Source organism: Oreochromis niloticus, linkage group LG4, assembly GCF_001858045.2.
Source record: "Oreochromis niloticus isolate F11D_XX linkage group LG4, O_niloticus_UMD_NMBU, whole genome shotgun sequence".
Taxonomy (NCBI): domain Eukaryota; kingdom Metazoa; phylum Chordata; class Actinopteri; order Cichliformes; family Cichlidae; genus Oreochromis; species Oreochromis niloticus.
In genome coordinates, this window is record NC_031969.2 from 1,254,719 (window position 1) to 1,274,372 (window position 19,654).

A 19,654-nucleotide genomic window follows, 5' to 3' on the forward strand; every position below is an offset into this window, starting at 1 on the left:
GTCGGGTTTTTTCTTGGTCAGTAAAAGAATATAAAAGAACCGGATTTGTATAAGTTACATTAGAAAAGCACTATATAAGGAAAAAGTCCACTTACACAATGATGCCAGTGTCGTGAGAATCCAATCAGAATTGTCAGAATTTTTAAAGTTGGCTTTTTGGTGTGCAGCACACAGCAGGAAACGTTCGCCATCAGAGGCGTTTTCCTTACTGAGTATACTTTGTTTTTGGCAAGTCTTACTAAAGCACAAAGAAGGCAAGATGCACTTATTTCACGTTTGCCATCCCAGCAAGTTCTGTTTGCCCGACTGGAGTGTTTTTTGACATAAGACAGTGGTGTTGTGGTTACAAGTACAAATATTTTGTTACTGTAATGAAGTATAATTTTTAAGTATCTGTACTGTATTGAGTATTATTTTTTCTGACACATTTGCCTGAGTTTTAAAGGCACAGTCAGTAATTTTTTAGGTTATTTAATAGGAAAATATCCCTTAAATTTGTGCCCTTTCAAGGATATCTGTCATGTGGACTGGAGCAGCCATTCCAATTACCAGCCTTCTAATGAAAGTGGCCTTTTGGGTGCATGTGTTGGTGTACGTGAGTATATGAGCTGTAAATAGTGAGTATGATTTATAGTATAACTCGAGTGCTATTAATACTGAGGGGACTCAAGCATGAGACCCTGGTCAACAGTGCTCATCTACACGTCTCCCCCCAAACCCTCCATGTCTAAGGTGCATGTAAAATTGAGAGGCAGACACCAGTGAAGATGTCATTAGGACTGCCTTGGCAGCCCTGCCCATCAACCACTGGGTAACAAACCTGCCCCCAAAGGTCCTTTGTGTATGGTTATGTGTCATGAAATGTAATGACTATAGTGTAATAAAAAGGAGGGACAGATGACTGCACATCACAGCCAGCAAGGCCATGTGGATAGCCCTACCAACTGTGGTCTATGCACCACAGTTGCACATGTTCAACTTAATTTTTGTAATGACATTATCATCCTAGAGGTATTCATTGAATGAAAGACGAAGAACTCAGATACGGGGGCTATGAGCAGGACTCACATTATCTCTGTTTTATCTAGTAGTTTTAGTTGCTTGTAAAATCTTTTTCATTTAGTCATTTAATATTTATGCAAGATGAAGTTGAAATACTTCGTCTAGAAACATCAGTCTGCCACAGAAAAACTGATGTTCAAATCTACTAGAACAACTTTAATTGGAAATGTATATTTAGGATGGAAATATATGAAATCCTACTGGATTTAAACTCCACAGTGTATATTTAGTGGCATGGGAGCCAAATGTTTTTAGCAAGGAAGTCAGCAGTTTCTGTAGGAGCCTGTAATTTTAATAACACGTGCGCCTTGATGTGACTATTTTTGTGATTTGGCATTTTATAAATAAAATTGAATTGAATATGCATGCATGTGAATGTACCTGTACAAACAGTGGTATGGTCTGCATGCTGGAAATCTCTCCTCTGTTTATAGGGTCTCTGGCCAAAATATGAAGCGCTCCTGTGCAGCCCTCTACTATTTCCTCCATGCGAACGCCATCCTGAAACCAGGAAAAGTAAAGAAAGTCAGTCAGACAACCATCAAGCAAAGAAACAAAGCAGAGGACCCTCTATATACAATAGAAGAATTATTATTTTAACTTTTGTTTTATTTTATTTTTTGACATATCATTGTTAGTAGGTGCTTGGTTAGGTTTAGAAAAGCATCATAAATACTGTAAAATGTGATACCAAGGATTCCCAGCCAAGTGTCAGAGGGTTCCAATAATGTCACTGTTCATGATCAAATAATTGATTTCAAACACCAATATACTGTTGTAGTTTTATTCAGTGTTAGTCTCCCACTGTACAAAAATAAGCAAAACTGCTCAATTACTTGTAGAACTCGAACCGTTTCCTTCTCTCTCTCTGCTCCATAGTTTTCATCTGAACTTCACCAACTTAAAGCTACTGGACGCCGCCTGGAACGTCTCTTTAGGAAAACAGGACTTACTATTCATAAGGACATGTATCGCAGTCGTATACAACATTATAAAGAAGCTATTCATCATGCTAAATCTGCTTACTATGCTTCTATTATTGAATCTGCTGAAGGAAACACTCGTACTTTGTTTTCTACATTAGACAATATTGTTAAACCTCCAGATATAAAACCTCTTTTTTTCATACCAAGATTGGTGAATCTTCATCAACAATTGCCCTGTTCATGTGATATGGTATTTGTTCTACTTGCATTTTTTCTCCTACTCAACTGTCATCTTCTCTTACCAGAAGTCCTTCATTATCCATTGATAACTCTGTTGTCACATCCTCCCCTCAGGTTAAGAGTCTCGGTGTCATCCTCAACAGCACTCTGTCCTTCACAGCACATATAAATAACATCACTCAGTCTTCCTATTTTCATCTCCGTAATATTAACAGTCTTCATCCCTCACTCACACCACACAGTACCGCCATACTTGTCGATGCTCTTGTCACATCTCGTTTAGATTACTGTAATTCTCTTCTCTGTGGTCTACCTCATAAATTTCTCCATAAATTGCAGTTAGTTCAAAAAACAGCTGCTCACATTATGTTCCAAATTACAGAAGATATAACACAGCTCCATTGGCTTCCAGTTCACCTCCGTGTCAAGATCCTTCTTCTCACTTTCAAAGCGCTTCATAACCTCGCTCCTCCATCTTTATCTGGTCTTCTCTATACATACTCCCCCCTCGTACACTCCGCTCTTCTTCATCTTCCCTTCTGTCTCTTCCACCTGCTCACCTGACTTCCATGGGACTCAGAGCCTTTAGTTGTTCTCCCCCAAGACTTTGGATGCACTTCCTCCAGATCCCCGGACTACAAACTCTCTCTCTACTTTTAAATCACATCTCAAAACCCATCTATTCAAAATTGCATACCCTTTATCATGATTCCATTTTAGTCTATTTTTTTATTACCTTTTTTAGCTTTTATACTTACTTTTATACTTTCGTGCTTGTTTTTTATTTTTCATTTACCTTATTTTTTTATTTTTTATTTTTTCGTACTAATGCGACGTGACCTTGATGGTCTTTAAAGGCACCTATAAATAAAAGTGTATTATCATTGTTAATATTATTATAATAAAAAAGCTTTTATAACTTTCACTGACAAAGAAGTCATAAATTATAAACCTAATGGAATAAAACAAAGATTAATATGAAAAACAGAAGATGAACCATCTAGTCCTTATATATGTTTAGAGTAGCTCTGAATTTGCCTTGCCTTAAACTGTCACCATCAACTGCAGAAGTCTAGGCTCAAAAAAACTAAAATCTAAACTTAGATTATTAAATCAATGTCACAGCTCACCGTGAGCAATAAAAATTAAATAACTTGTTGACTTTCAGTGTTTGTGCATCAGTAGTGGGTCCTACAGTACTAAATGATACCAAAGAGAGCGGCTCACTCCAGGTTCAACATTTCTGCTTTATTTCACATTTTATACTCTGCTCTGTTTGTGCATATAATGAGTGCTAATTGTAACATGTGCAGGGACACAGCGAATGTGTCTTTGTACTTGTACTACTGATGCATGTCTAAATTCCAAGCCCGCATCACAGATGAAACCTGTCAATGCATTCCTGTTATTTTCTTTTTACCTACACTGCCCTCATTTCCTTGCTTATGTGAAGATTGGTGGCTGAATTTCCGTGTGTGTGTGTGTGTGTGCTCTCCATACCTGGTATGTGTGCTGTGTAGAGGAGGCATGTCTTTGTGTATCCTGGTGAGCTTTGAGCAGCAGGTTCACCAGTCGTGGAATTGCACCTGCCTCTCTCAGTGATGCCTGATTAGCTGGGCACAGTGCCAGATTCCGGATGAGTCCAACTGTGGCCTGGACACAGAAGAGAGATCAAGACTTGTTTCTGAAGGTTATACATGTAGTAAATCCAAATGGTAGATCCTGTTACTGTTTGAACATTCACTCATCTGCACTAAAGTTTGCTGACCAGAGTGTGATGCTACATATCTAAGGAAACCACAAGGATGAGAGAAAAAATATCAGTTTTCTGCTGCTGCTCATTGATAAAGTTGGGCTGAGGTTAAGCATCCTGACATCAGTGACAGCTCAGTGCTGTTTTGCTACTACTATTAACGCTCTGTAGTTTTCAAGCACTACATGCAGGCTTGCTGATATTTCAGAGGGAGTATTTACTCCAAAAGTAGATACATTCTAATGGTAAATGGACTGATTCTTATATAGCGCTTTTTTACTCTCCCGGAGTACTTAAAGCGCTGTATACAACATGCCTCATTCACACCCACTCTCACAAGCGCTTCTAAACACAAGTGCAAACTAATCTAATTTATAAAACATGTTATATTTATATGAACGTTCAAACTTCCCAGTCCACCACACTATTCTTAGGTCCAAACATCCCCAGGACCATAGTAATCTTTGCAAAGCAGATATTATATATATGTGTGTGTGTGTGTCAATTTTTGTGTGGTGGAATTTCAGGTTCAGCCAATATAATGCCAAAAAGTGCACTGCTGAAGTTGTCACTTGAGGGTCATTCCAAAATCTAGTCAATTTTCATAGACACATATTGTAAGCTATTGTAAAACTGCGGTCAACAATGTAGCAGCAGTTAGATTAAGGCAGATATGTGGACACCCGTTAACAGTGATGTCTACCTGTTACCTGCCCATTTATACCTGCCTGTCTCTAGTCCATTCTCTCACCCTTTAATGAAGCCACTGTGGAGTTCTTATGCCTCATCTGTGCTCCTCTGAAAGAAGAGTACTTTGTAAAAGAGGAATTGTCTGAACCGCAGCACAGTTGAACATATTTTGTTCCTGAATAAAAACAGTTTGAACACAATTGTTCCCCTGTCATTATTAATTATTTATATGTTGACAAAATTATTTATTGATAAACATTTAGGTTCGATTGTATTGTCATGGTATATAGCCTTATTACACCAAACAAAAATAGAAATTTTGTTTATAGGAATGAATACATGCATTTAAGATAAATTGATTTCTTTTACTTGGCAGTCTAAAATTTTGCAACATATTTACCTTCATATTTTATCATAGTAGGAAGTAGTTGAAATTTGGAGAATCACAGCATTTTGAATTTGGTCAGTTGTAGCTCTGCACTGCCTATTGGGCAGCACTCAGGATCAGAGAATGCACTTTTTACCTAGGGAGCCGATCCAGACTTCCAGTATCCAGACACAGATCACATACCTCACTTCCTAAAAATAAGCCTGAATTGAGTTGGCAATGCTGTCTGACTGAGCCTCAGAAGTGCAACCAGCACTTCTTTGTATGTATGTGTGTGTGTTTCTCTGTGTACTGAATGATGTGTGTACCACTATTATTTGGGTATTAAAGCTGTGACATCCAAAAGCCCCACTGCTGAACTGAGTGTGTCAGCTTGCTACCAGAAATACTCCCTATGACGTTAAATGTGGATTGATTGTAGAAAACAGTCCAATAGTGCAGTGAACAATTATGCACTATTACCTCATTTATTTATTTGTATTCTTATGTCCGACTGTTTTATGGAATTCCTGAAAATATTGATCTTTGAGTGTGTGTTCAGGTGCAGTGGTGATTTGAGGTCAATTCTAATATCTGCATTCCCACTGGTGGCATAGATTACAATTTAATAGTAAAATATACTTCACTGTTTGCTAATTCCCACTACACAAATAACAAAGCACGAACATGTTTGTACTGGAATTGTGGACTTTGTAAGGCAACACGCATTCAAGATTTTACAACTTACTGTTTTTATCGCGTATTAGGACTCGACACTGATTTTCACTTGGTTACAGGTTTTATTGTTTTCACTTTTTGACTGGCACATTGTTTAGATACACCTAAAAATGCTCAGTCTGCTGTTGCAGCATTTATAATCAGTGGGCATTTGTGTTGTGTTGCAGTAGAAAAGGATTTTGCAATCCAGTGTGACCTCTTACATACAGATGGAACTCAATGTCAGATTGAGAAAGGTAAAGGGATCATATAAAACAACATGAGAAAATCTGGAATGGTACGAAAAATTATCAGTGTCTATGGTATAGTGTCTATGACACTATGGGCAGTGATGGGCAGTATCACGTCACAAGTAACATTTATTTTCTGCTGTGTTTTACTTGCATCTAGGAGTGAGTGTAAACACAAAACACACAAAAATTATTTTATTTAATATGCTGGAATATACAGGAAATGTTAAACAAATTTCAGAAAGTCAAAGACAGTTATAATTTAATTTTTGCTTGATGCAATGGGCATTAGGTTAAAAGATTAAAACTAATAAAACAATTTTTAAAAAGAGACTTTTTAATTTGATTCAATTTTATATGATGGATTACACAGAAAAAACAGAATTGGGCTGAAAGGTCTATTGCTTTATTACATATTCAGGTTGTATATCATATTTTAAAAAGTAACTAAGTGACTAATTACTTTTGAAAATAAGTAAAGTAAGGGGATTACTTTTGGGGAGAAATAATCAGTAATTAATTACTAATTACTTTTTTCAAGTAACTTGACCAACACTACCTACAATAATACAGAGAAGACAGAGAAAACTTTAACACTCAGAGGACCATCTACTAGCAAGCACTAGAGACAAGGCAAAAGACACGCAGTGGAAGAGAGACAGAGAATATTAATTACTAGTGATTAAATGCCTAAGCATTGGTGTATAAACAATTGGTGGATGAAAGAAAAGTGAGTTCTTCGACCTTGGCAGACTAGTATCTGTGTGTGGCAGTAGGAATGTGAAAAGATAAGAAATGTGTCATCGACCCATCATTATTAAGTATGTTACTAGTTGGTTTGGCTGGTTTTCATTTTTGGTGGTCTGGTGCAGACACACTCTTTAAGGGGATTGGATTTTGGGGGGATAACACAAGAAGAGAAGTTGCATAGAGGCTGGTCACAAATCTAGATGGAGCAGCTCTCATTTACAGAAAGCTGGCTAAATTTATTAAACCTCCCAAAATGTGACTATCCAAAGTGGGATGGATGCAGTTGCTCCTTGACATGCCACTCTTGGTCCAGTTGGGGAGGGGATCGCAGACATTGTTTTGACAAAATTACAGACCAATTTTATTTTAATTTTGCTAACCTCCTATTGGTGAAACTGGGTGGACGTTGAGAAGGGTCCAGAGCATCACAACAGTGTCCTTACTGCCAATGTGAACTATAGTCAGGGGTGCACATAAGTGGTCCGCAGGTGCGCATTCGCTGTCAAAATAAAAGATGCGCACCAGATAAGAAGACGCAACGCAAGAAGTTGCTTTGGCCCATGGAGAACAGTTCACTATGGTGTCTGGTGTCTATAGCTTCACGTCTTAAAACATAATTGCCAGTAATCAGAATTTGTTCCTCAGTAGGTGTGGAAAAATGATTATAGATGTCAATTGGATGGTAGTTTGCTGGGGGTTTTCTCTGCACCCTTACTCAACCATCCTTTTTTCCTAGCTGCTCAGGAATCCTGGGATGCCTTTAACTGTACAACATCAACAGGACCCTAAGAGCATACATCAGGAATTCAATGGGGATGTGGCAAACAACATTAGAGACTAACTGAAGGCCAAGAGCACAAATTACTATCAAATGCGGGATTTACCGAGAAGATGCTCTGTCCCCGCTGCTGTTATAGGTCTGAACCCCCACAGCCAAATTAACAACTTGGCTACTGGAGCAATTGTCAGCCACCTCCTCTACATGGATGACATCAAGCTGTATGCCATGAGTGAATCACATCGATTCACTGGTCCATACCACTTGGATCTACAGCAACGACATCAGAATGTCATTCGGACTGCAGAAGTATAGTTGCATGGTAACTAAGAGAGGGAAAGTAGTGGCACCAGTTTGGCTCACTGCATTGAGTGGGCACCCACATTCCATATGGTTGAGAGCACCCCCCCCAGCTTTGAGTCCGACCTGTGGCCCTTTGCCACATGTCTTCCCCTCCTTTCCTTCCCTTTCCTTCCCTTTCCTTTCCTTTCCTTTCCTTTCCTTTCCTTTCCTTTCCTGTTGATTCTTCACTGTCCCTATCAATAAAACCAAATAAAGGCCAAAAATAAAATATTAAAAAAAGAGAGGGAAAGTGGTCAGAATTGAGAGGATTGCGCTACCAAAAGGTAGGGATCATAGCGGCTAAGACATTTAGGACAGTTACAACTACTTAGGAATTCCACAGGCAAAAGCTACAACCACCAAATACCTGCAAGAGTGTAATGCAAGTCCTGATGAGTCAGCTGTAGGGAAGAACAACATCCGTGTAATCAACACCTATGCCCTGCCGGTGATCAAATACCCTGCTGGAATAATGACCAAAGGAAGAAACAGAAGCCACCAACATCAAGACAAGGGAGCTCCTTACCATGCATGCAGGGTTTCACCCCAAGTTCAGCACCCTGAGATTGTATGCTAAGTGGAAGGAAGAAGGCCAAGTACTAGTGAGGGTCAGAACCACCAGAAATAAACTACAAAGACCCATTAAAACATCAGGAAAATGACCACAACTCACTGTTTGCTTACTGAATACCTCAAGCAGGAGAAACCTGGGAAGGAATAAGAGCAAGCAGAGGAACCATCATGGAAGGATAGGTCCCTCCACAGTATGTACCACCGCTGAAAGACAACACAGAGGCACTAACAATGACAACACAGGAACAAGCTCTGAGCACAAGATCCATTGAGGAGGGGGCTACCATATCAGGCAAGACACACAGGTCCAGGCTGTAGATCCATCACATAACATCATGGTGCAAGATGCTAGCAGGCAGGGCATACATGGAACGCCATAACCAGGTTGCCTGTGAGGTCAGTTCCTTGATCATTAATACGCAAATTGTCATGATAACTGATCAACAACCACTGAACAAATGACGGCCCTTTGGTGGCACAGGTCAGGTTTGCCAGAGGTGGCCCACACATGGGCCAGCACAAGGCCAGTTGCAGACACACTGCTGGCCCTGTGCTGGCCCAGAACAGTTTCAGCTCTGGCCCCAGATGTCAGCCTAATGTGTACCTTAATCAAGCCATGTAATAACAACATGCCATATTCAGCACAGATTAAAAATTTCTCAACAAAGGTAATGCAGAAAATTTATTTTGAATTGAATAATTTATATAATTTATAATTAACAATATATCAAATAATAATGCTGCTGGAACATAATAGTGCAAAAGTAACATGACAAAACTCTGTTTAGACAGTGAATGGACTGATTCTTATACAGTGCTTTTCTACTGTCACGGAGTACTCAAAGTGCTCTTTACAACAAGTGAATGGTGCCACATTCACTTTCTCTAAACTGAGTGTCCTAACTACATTCATACATAGTCACACTCTGATGGATGCATCGGACAGCAACTTGGGTTAGCATCTTGCCCATGGATACTTGACATGCAGACTGGAGGAGCCAGGGATCGAACCACTAACCTTCTGATCAGTAGGTGACCTGCTCTACCTCCTGAGCTACAGCCACCCATTGGCAAGCATGAGTAAACCGTCACTAGGTTTTGGATAAAGTGTACACTCACAAACCTGTCAAACCTGAATTTGAAATGTTGGCTACAATAGCAGTAGAGTATTACAGTCCATTTTTATGGACTACCAATTTTCATTACTATTTCTTATCTAAAGATTGCTACATGTTTCAAAATTGATCAAACCAACATTTCTAGACAGAACTTTGAAATACCTACTAGGGTAACAGAGTTTTTAAATTTCAGCACCCCTAAGTTGTTATCAAAATGTATAAGTTATTATTAAAAATCAATAATTCTCCCTCCAAACCACAAAGTGGGAGTGAAATCTTTCCATCAATCCAGATCAAAACTTCTAGACACAAATGTTTAAGTACTTTGAAAATGACTTAAAACCCCAACTTACAACTCATACAATGCAAAAATCTCCACAGAATACACGATACAGGACAAAGGATGTTCCTAATGGGTCTTGCAGTCACAAAAATATGCACCCACTGCACGGGCAATTCCATTAAGAACTATATGCATAGTATATGGTCTTGTATACCTGTCCATATTACATTCTATGACAAATACTCACACACACACACACAGCAAAATTGTATATTTGTTTGTGTAGCGCTCTATAATTTGTCTATAATGAGTGCACTTTATTACAAGGCAGCAGATGGAGACCCAGCATGTCTGTTTACTTCACCCTCGACTTTCCCCCCACCTCCATTCTTTTCTCTCTCTTTTTCCTATTTCTCACTTTCTTCTTATTTTTTGCCAATCTGGCCTTTACCCCCGTCTGCTATCCACTACACAATAATATAAATAATAAAATACAGTAAATAAATAAAAGTGTACACAGAGTGTCTTGGGAAAGCACATATGTCTGACACTGCGAAGAATTCATACCATAATTCTGCTTGCTGCAACTGCTGGACAGGACAGGTTAAAAAATAATAACAAATAAAAACATTTTATTTTTCAACTCACTTTTGTGTTCCTTGTGCTTCTCTCATTCCAAAGGTGCAGCACCAGTCTACAGGTCAAGCCTCTTAACTGCTTTACACAGCCATCCAGATCTGATCACAAGCTGTTTATAAAGTGGGGTCATGATAGAAGTCCCACTCTGACTGACAGTCTCTGATATAGCTGTTTTGTTAGAGTAAGTCTCAATCTTTGTATTCTCATCAGTTGCTGCGGGGCTGGGGTATCTGCCCAGGTTGCAGGTGATGACAATTCAGACATTGCAGTGTCCTTTGCTGTGTTGTGATGGACCTCGAAGAGATGCCCTCTTCTGCTTATGAAGCGACTTTTGTTGTGATTTGGCGCTATATAAATAAAATTGAATTGAATTGAATTGAATTGCTTCCACCACTAGCAACATTGCATGCCACATCACTGTGTGTCCCAGTCTCTGTGAAAGTGTTAGCTATGTGACAGGTTGTCTGCAATGATAAGAGTATTTCCCAGGACATGCTCCAATACTGGACTGAATCCCAGGAGCCTCATGAGAAGATGTTGGTGGCACATTGTCCGAGCTGTGTTTGTTAACAAGAGGTACCAGCAACTCGTTGTCTGTTACACATTTTAAACTGAGTCGGGCCACTAAACTGTTAGACTGTTGCATACCCACACACCCACTAAACTGAACACACTGAACGTAGCATGTTCTGCTCATTACTCAGATCTCAGGAGCTGGTCTGCAACCTGTTTCTATTCACCTGTTTCCTGCTGCTGATGCCAACCCACAGGCTACGGGAAATCTAAAAGGAGTTGGAGAACTCACCTATCTGGGGTTTTTTGTTACAATGTGCGCTAGCTTTGGGTTGCTCGTCCTGCTCTTTCCCTAATGATGCCACTAAGCTGTTCAATGCAATCAGGGGAAAAGCGCTGGCGTGGGCCAAGGTTTTGTCATTTATCATTCCATTTCTACCTTCCCATATGAATGAGCTGAGAAAGAAATTTGCTCATCCTATATCTGAGGGCAGTTTAGCTAAAAGATTGTTTGATCTATGCCAGGGCATCCGCAGCATAGTTGAGTTCTTAGTTGAGTTTCAAACTGTTTCCGCCACAGCGAGCTGGCCAGATAATGCATTACAAGGAGTATTTCTCCAGGGTTTAAATGATCAGATGAAGGGCCAACTAGCTTTTTACAACAACATCCTTTCCCACATTGTCCATTATTCCCTCCATATAGGCTGTTAATTATCCCCTTTGGCTTACTAAAATGTAGTGTCTTAATGAGTTTGGATAGACTTCATTTATGTATCAATCCTGTTCCATCTTCTTGCATAATGACTTGGAAAAGAAAGCAATTTCCTCTCCCTGCCTTTGGGTCTCACAGGTTGAACTTTTCCAGAAGAAGTTTAAAGCACAGTGAACTTGTCAACATATACTGATGTACTGATGCTTCAGCTTCTTCCACAAAGGTCCACTGGCCAAAATATAAAATATGATTGTTTCACCATTACCAGCTGGGACCTGCTCTACCTCCTGTAGCTTAGGATCAAGCATTTGGCAACAATGGGAAGCAATTTCTGGAAAAACCAGACTCTGGAATGAGGTTAATGGGAGGGAAACAGGGAAAAAACCCACTGTGGAAGAGAGCCAGAGATGAAATGTAACTAATGATGAAATGCAGAGTGGTGTATAAACTGAGAGTGAAAAGAGGTGAAGAAGAAACACTCCAACATCATGGAAAGCCCCCAGCAGCCTAGGCCTATTGCAGCTAATTAATGCATGGCTCAGGGTCACGTGATCCAATCCTTACTATAAGCTTTATCAAAAAGAAAAGTTTTAAGCCGAATCTTAAAAGTAGAGGGGGTGTCTCCTGAATACAAACTGGGAATATGTTCTGTAGAAGACTATATTGAAAGCTAAAAGCTGTGCCTGCCATTCTACATCTTTATAGCAGAGGAAATTACAAGCAAGCCAGCATGGGCCAAAGCATGTTTGGCCCATATCCAGGAGTAAAGGTAATTTTTTGTGTTGGGATAAAGGTCATTACTAGGGGTGGCAGAAGGACCCCGTGTAAACCTCTCATAAAGATATGTAGTGCAGCTCTCCAGAGGACAATGGTGCAAGGGACTGATGCTACAAAAAGACATGGCACATATAAATCCAAAAGCAGGAAGCTGTTGCATTTTCTGTTATGCTGAGGAGACACTGCAATGCCCTTGGCTTACCTGTCTCAGACTGGCTTCCGTTTTGTGAATATGTTGAACATTGTGAATGTGTTCAACAAATGCAGTATCATGAATTTTTATGAATGGAAAGCTGGATCAATGAAGGGTTGGTTAAATATCAAAGGTGCTTTTCTCTTTTCCTTTCTGTTCTCGTCCTTTTCTTTCCTTTCTTCCAATTCTTTTGACCCACAGAGGCTGATTTAGTTACCAGGTCCAATGCATGTTATCTCTAATAGTATACATCACTGTCTGTCCTTACCTTTACTACAGGCCAGTAGTGGGGCTGGCCCAGTAGTTTAACAATAGCTGGGATACCATAGTGCAGACGCACAGCATTCTGGGCGAGCTCCGCATCTTGGTGGCGGGAGGTGAGATGCCGCAGGGCGCAGACCGCAGGTTCAGCGACATCCTCCTTCTCCCCAGCACGAAGCACAGCATGGATCAATGCCTCCACTCCACCATACTGAGTCACCAGTGTCTGTAGGAAAACATGGGGAACAGAAGTTTGGGGGTTTTTCCACCATGAAATACAAATGCAAATCCACACATCAAAACAAAGACAAGTAAACATTAAGTTACATCACTTTGTTAAACTGATGTTCTTTAGAATTGAAACGTGTACACAGCTGAGGTGTTCATGACCACTGTGACACAATCACACACATGAACAAATAAAATCTGTTGGCCATTTATTTAATCAGATATTTTTAATGACTTTGGTTGGCAATAAGAACTTAAGAATTTCAGGAAATATTCATAGTAGTATGTCTTCATACGCTTACCCAGCATGCGTAAAAATGGATTTGTAAAAGCCCAGAACATCGCACCTAAGCTTCTGCATATTGTACAATATACACTAGTTTCTGCTCATTGAGAAAATGATATTTCCCAGCAGTGTGTTTTGTGTATTTTAAAACTTGACTGCATGTCTGTGGACTGTGGGAGGAAGCCGGAGTATCCGGAGAGATCAACCCACGCAAACACAGGGAGAACATGCAAACTCCACACAGAAACACCCTGGTCTAATGTTGGAACTCAGAACCTTCCTACTGTGAGGTAACAGTGCTAATCACCAATCATTGCGCCGCCCCACATGCTGAAATGTTCTGTACGGAGAACAACTAATAAATTCTGAGCCTGTGAACAAAGGCAGCAGTGTCTTTTTTAAGACGTTGAGAAATAAAATCTGGAGCTTGTTCTGTATACTTAATTTTAAAACAAATCCTAAAAACTATTGGGAGCCAGTGTAAAGAGTATAAAAAGAAGTAATGTGAGCTTGCTTGCTACAACGTGTTAATAGTCTGGCTGCAGCATTTTCTATAGCTTGAAGGCGTGAAAGAGATGATTAGTCCAAGCCGGTAAACAGGGCATTACAATTATTTAAATGCAATGACATAAATGCATGGATAATTTTTTCCAGTTCGGCCGATGAGACCATATGTCACAATTTAGAAATGTTCCTAACTGAAAGATGTGAGTCAAAGCCGTATTACACCAAGACGTCGAATGCTGGACTTAGTTGAACAAACAAAAGCAAGAGCCTGAATGTTTCTAAGATATATTTTAGGAGGAGCTATAACCATGGTCTCAATGTTGTTGGTGTTTAAAACAAGATCATTCCTAGAGAGCCAGTTGGTAACTTCTGTTAAACAAGACTACACTAGTGTGGACAGCCTATCCAATTCAATTCACTTATTTATACAGCGCCAAATCACAACAACAGTTGCCTCAAGGTGCTTCATATTGTAAGGTAGACCCTACAACAACACAAAGAAAATAGAGAAAACTCTAACAGTCATATAAGCAGAGTTGGAAAAGGTACAGATATTCTGTACTGAAGTAAGAATACTACTGTTAAAAAACTTGAAGTACTGATTCAACTTCTTTACTCAAGTAAAAGTTACAAAGTACAGGCTCTGAAATGTACTCAAAGTAAGAAAGTAAAAAGAAGCTCTTTGGAGAGATTTTTGTGCAAAGCTAACAGAACCTTGTGCTATATTAACATAAAATAAAATAAAATTAAATAATATCAGATGGGTACTGAATTCAACAAGATGTCAGCAGATGTTTCATGAGTTCTCCTGGGTGATTTCCATCCTCTATACTGACGCTACACTGTTTATGATGTCTTTTTCCTAGATGGTATAAAGTTGGTATGAAGGATCGTCAAATTCATATGAATCTCTGCTATATTTGATGTAACCTTACTCTGACTCATGAAACCACAGCCACTGTGCACCAGTCACACGTACTTTTATTTACTTAAAGACAGTTTGTGTGTTTGCTGATGTCTATTGAGCTGATAGAAACATTGCATTTGAAATTACCTGCCACTTAAAAAAAAAGTCACTCCCTCTATGATCACTCCTCTTTAGTTGGACTTGCTAGAAGCCGAAGTACCACATTCTGGTACTTTGGCACACACCATCTCTTTTTGTATGACATCCTCTGGTGATTAATAAATGAACTGAATTGCCCTTCATCTGTTTAGTCTTAAATCAGGTTGATGTTTGGAGGCTCACAGTAACAAAATAATAACTTTCCCCAAATGTGCTAAAGCAAAAGTAACAAGCCTGTTTTGAAAATGTACGAAGTAGAAAGTGCAGATATTTGTTTAAAAATGTAGGGAGTAAAAGTAAAAAGTAGTCAGGAAAAAACTGCAAGTAAATTACAGATACAGTTTTCAGGTATCTGTACAGTTAAGTACAAAGTATTTGTACTTTGCTACTTCCCATCTCTGCCTATGAGCTAGCGCTTTGGCAACAGTGGGAAGGGAAAACTCCCTTTTAACAGGAAGAAACCTCCAGCAGAACCAGGCTCAGGGAGGAGAGGCTGCGACTGGTTGGGGGTTGGGGCTGAGGTAGGGGGTATCTAGCTCATGAGGCTTAAAAGACGTATACAGCTGAATATCACTGGCATAAAAATGATGTTGTAATTAAAAGAGGGAATAATGCCACCTAAAGGAAGCATATAGAAAGAAAATAATAACAAATAATAACAAATAATAATAATGATAATAATAAAATAAAAATAATAACGGACCAAAGAACCTACTGGAACCCCACTGGCTAGGTAGGCAGTGTGACAGGTGCACTTGTTTGTTCTAACAGAGAAAGTCCTGTCAGATAAGTATGAAGAAAACCAATTTAACAGAAAGCCAGAAACCAGTGAAAATGGGCATTGCTCTTAAAAAGCCATGCTCTTTTCATAGCTATAGTATGTGGTTTAACATGTCTTGTGGAAATGTGCAAGGCCTGGTCAGAACAAAATGTTATTTCGTTCTCAGTATTTCTGGATTGTGTCCACATATGGCTTCTTCTTTACATGACAGAGTTTTAGTCTGCATTTGTTGATGGCAAAGAGAGTGCATTGATTTCCATGACAGAATCATGCCTGTTTTTAACATAGTGCCTCTTGAGAGCCCGAAGATCACAGGTATGCAGTATTCTTAATCTCCTGATGATGTTATCTACTGTACATGAAGCAGTATTAAAATCTTCACAATTCTGCAATGAAGAACATTATTCTGAAATCTAGTTTGGAGATTTCTGCACATTTTTATTTATTGGTTTACACTCATGTTACTAACCTCTTCTCAAATAACATAATTATTTTCAAAACATTTTTCTAGCTGTTTCTTACCATTCCAGTCTTTTGGTGCCCTGTCCAAACTTTTGAGACATGTTGTTGCCATCAAATTCAAAATTAGCTAATATTTTTTAAGAAATAGTAATTATGTCCCAGTTTAAACATTTGATGTGTTTTCTGTGTTCTGGTTATAATAAAAAATATGAGTTCATGCATTCTGTTTTTATTTACATTTTACACAGCATCGCACCTTTTTGTTGGAACTTGCAGCGTTCTAGAAATCCTTTACTGTTACACCACTTGAAAGTGGTGGAAAGTATTCCTGACAGAAATGGTGACATCATAGATTTTTCTTTTCTTTTACTTATCCAGTTCAGGGTTGCGTTAGGGCTGGAGCCTGTCCAGCCTACAACCTGGACAGGCCAACATACTGGATGTGTATGTGAGTGTGTGTGTTTGTATATCTTAAGACATTAAAATTGTACTTGTTTACATGTTAGTTCCATGTAGTCTTGAAGGTTGTGTGTCTGCCATCTCATCATGATTACCTTGTTGCGTGAGTTATTGCATGTCAGGTTGGACAGAATGCCTGTGGCACAGGTTAACATGTTCACATCATCTGAGCCCAGCTGAGTGACCAGTATCTGCAGCAGACCATCTAATCCCTCCTACAGAGCAGAACCAATAGAGATAAAGAAAGGATCAATCATAGCAGAGATGTATTGGAACAAAGTTAAAGTACAAAATGTCCTGGGATAAATACATTTCTATACATTTTATGGAACAGGATGTCTAACCAAACAAGTATTACTAGGTTTTTTTCTAGGCATCAGTTGACAGTCATGATGTTATTAAAACTCATATAAAATATAGTAATCTCCTCCTTCTCATGTCATATTTAGTTTATTCTGAAAATCCAAATAGATTTGTTTTTCTCCTAATTGTGGATCATCATGATTATAGCTCCATGAAGCAGTTGTGAAGGCAGTTGTGGGACATCAAAGTGCTTTTCCTGTTCCAATCCACTGAATGAGTTAGTTTGCTAACTGATATTTTGATGTAAATTTATCACATGGTGCTTGAGGATTGTGTGTCAGTGGCGTTAATGTCATAGCTAGCAAGTTAAGAGCAACTGTTGAACTGCACTAACTGAAGTGACTAAATGAAATGATACTTACTTACCTTTTCTATTCTGAGCACTCAAAGTGTTGCATATCTAGAAATTGCTATTACGATTTTGTAAAAAATGAAGATCATAGCCACAGGAAGCATCCACAAGGCCAAGATTGCACCATTTAGGGTTCTGGGTTTTAAGGGGATGTGTTAATGGGATATTTGGTCTAGGAGCTTGATATTGCATTTCAAACCCCTGCTCACTACGTCACATGTGAATCATCTTATATAAAGTTATCAGTATAACTAATGACCAGCGATCATTTGTTTTGGCTTCTTTATCTTTAGATACACACGAGTGACTTCATGTCATCACTGTACCTGTTTGGTTGCTGCGTCTGACAGATTACGGAGTGTCCATAGACAGTTCTGGATCAGACGCTGGCTAGACCCTGTAAGATGTTGCCCCAAAGCCTGCATGCCTCCTGAGCACACATGTGAACATATGGTTACAGAACATGTAGCATGTCGTGCTAAGCCCACAGTATATTCAGCAGTAGTTACATACCAGCTTCTACTATAGCTGGTTTGTTGCTGGGACAGACAGACAGCACTTTAAGAACACGACTTGTGGTCCAAAGCAGCTTCTCATAGTTGTAGTTTCTCATGATGAAAACCAAACACTCTGGACCCCCATTGGCTAGAATAATCAGCTGACAAGAAACAGGAAGTAGGAAGTGTTGATTATGTATTAAGGAAAATAAGTAGACCAATAGTCTCCTTTCCAGCTCCAGGGTCCTCTTCTCACCTTGCTTTCCTGGTTTCCGTAGGACAGGAGTTGCAGACAATCTGTAGTAATGGCTAAAAACTTTGGGTTGCTCTTTTTCAATAAGGGAACTATTCTCTGCAGGCCATCAGCAAGACGCACAGCCATCTTAGCTCCCTCTTGATGCAACAGCAGGTTGTGAAGAGTGGTAATTCCGTAAAATAGGACTGATTCTACTGGTGAACTGCACAATGACAAATGGAAAAAGATAGAGATTCCATAAAATTAATAGATTTCAAGGCACATTAGACAGTTTATGACCTTAACTGACTTCTATCAGACACAGATAACTCATTCTAAAGAAAACCCTGGGACTTGAGTTCAAGATGTTTTTTCCAATTTCCATGACTTGATAGCAGCACCATTCCCTTCATGAAGCATCTGTTATTGGTGAATTGTGCAACAGCAAAACTGATGGTAGAATACCAATTTTGGATGAAAATGCAAAATAAGGTAGTGCCCCAAAAATCACTGTGCGTAAAGGTGCTCAGATGTGTTAATATGGCTGCAGAGTAGCAGGCCTTGTTTCTAGGAGCTTCTAGAAATTAACTGATGATGTTCTTTAGGTGCCCCACTTGCACGTTTCTACTTTATAGTGCATGCATATGGGCCAGCTTGGAAAAACAGCCCTGATGGCTACTTTGATATCTGTTTTTATACTGTTGAATGTAAATATCTAAATCCACCAATACTTCAGAACCATCAGCAGCACAAAGTAAGACCACTTTGCTCAAGCAGGGGTTTTTGCAGTTGCTGGTCTGGAGCATCCAGCTGTGTGTTATCACAATGCCAAAATCTTTGCAGGAGTGCATGTCCCAGCAAACTCATCCCCAAGGTAAGACCAAGCTGCTCACAGAAATGTTTGCATCAGCTTCTCATCAAATGGTTTCCCTATCTACCACCACTGCGCTGACAGCTCAGTAATAATCAATGAAAAATGTATATAACATCAGTTTCTATTACAGCTAAATAATAATGTGTAATAGTGTAGTAACAAGATAATTTGGAAATTATTAAGTTATTACCACTCAATTACCAAAGTAATAACCAGGTAACATAATGGTAGCAACAATGTTTACAGCGGAGTAATAATTATTATAAATAATATTAATATTATTAATATTTATGCTGGAAATAATTTAATTGGACAAAAAGGGTTCAACAACACGGAGTAATAATGTGGAAATAATAGCTCCACAATAGTAATAGTTGCAGAATACATTGGTAATAATATGATAACCTGCTAGCAATAAAAAGGTAATATCTGTGCATTAGACTTTTCTTTTCTTTGTTGTTTTGTGAGAAGGCTTTAAATGGTAATAACCTCATAATAATGAGATTACATTAGCTGATGTTTAAGCATAATAACAAAGTGATTAAATTAATCCTAACTTAGGTTTCCAGCATTCTGCTTTGCTTAAAAGCAATGATGTA

The 19,654-nt window shown here is 39.0% G+C and overlaps 1 protein-coding gene across 6 annotated transcripts in view; it reads right to left on the minus strand.

The window, feature by feature from the left end:
- LOC100701331 (junction plakoglobin) overlaps positions 1 to 19,654 on the minus strand; it is a 115,247-nt gene that overhangs the window by 14,547 nt on the left and 81,046 nt on the right. For all 6 annotated transcript variants that reach the window (XM_025906553.1, XM_025906557.1, XM_025906554.1 and 3 more), the window contains 7 exons: positions 18,203 to 18,404; positions 17,963 to 18,107; positions 17,776 to 17,879; positions 16,830 to 16,949; positions 12,953 to 13,171; positions 3,729 to 3,881; positions 1,444 to 1,563 (listed from right to left, as the gene is read on the minus strand). In XM_025906553.1, coding sequence (XP_025762338.1) covers positions 1,444 to 1,563; positions 3,729 to 3,881; positions 12,953 to 13,171; positions 16,830 to 16,949; positions 17,776 to 17,879; positions 17,963 to 18,107; positions 18,203 to 18,404 — 1,063 coding nt within the window. The remainder of the gene's footprint in view (positions 1 to 1,443; positions 1,564 to 3,728; positions 3,882 to 12,952; positions 13,172 to 16,829; positions 16,950 to 17,775; positions 17,880 to 17,962; positions 18,108 to 18,202; positions 18,405 to 19,654) is intronic.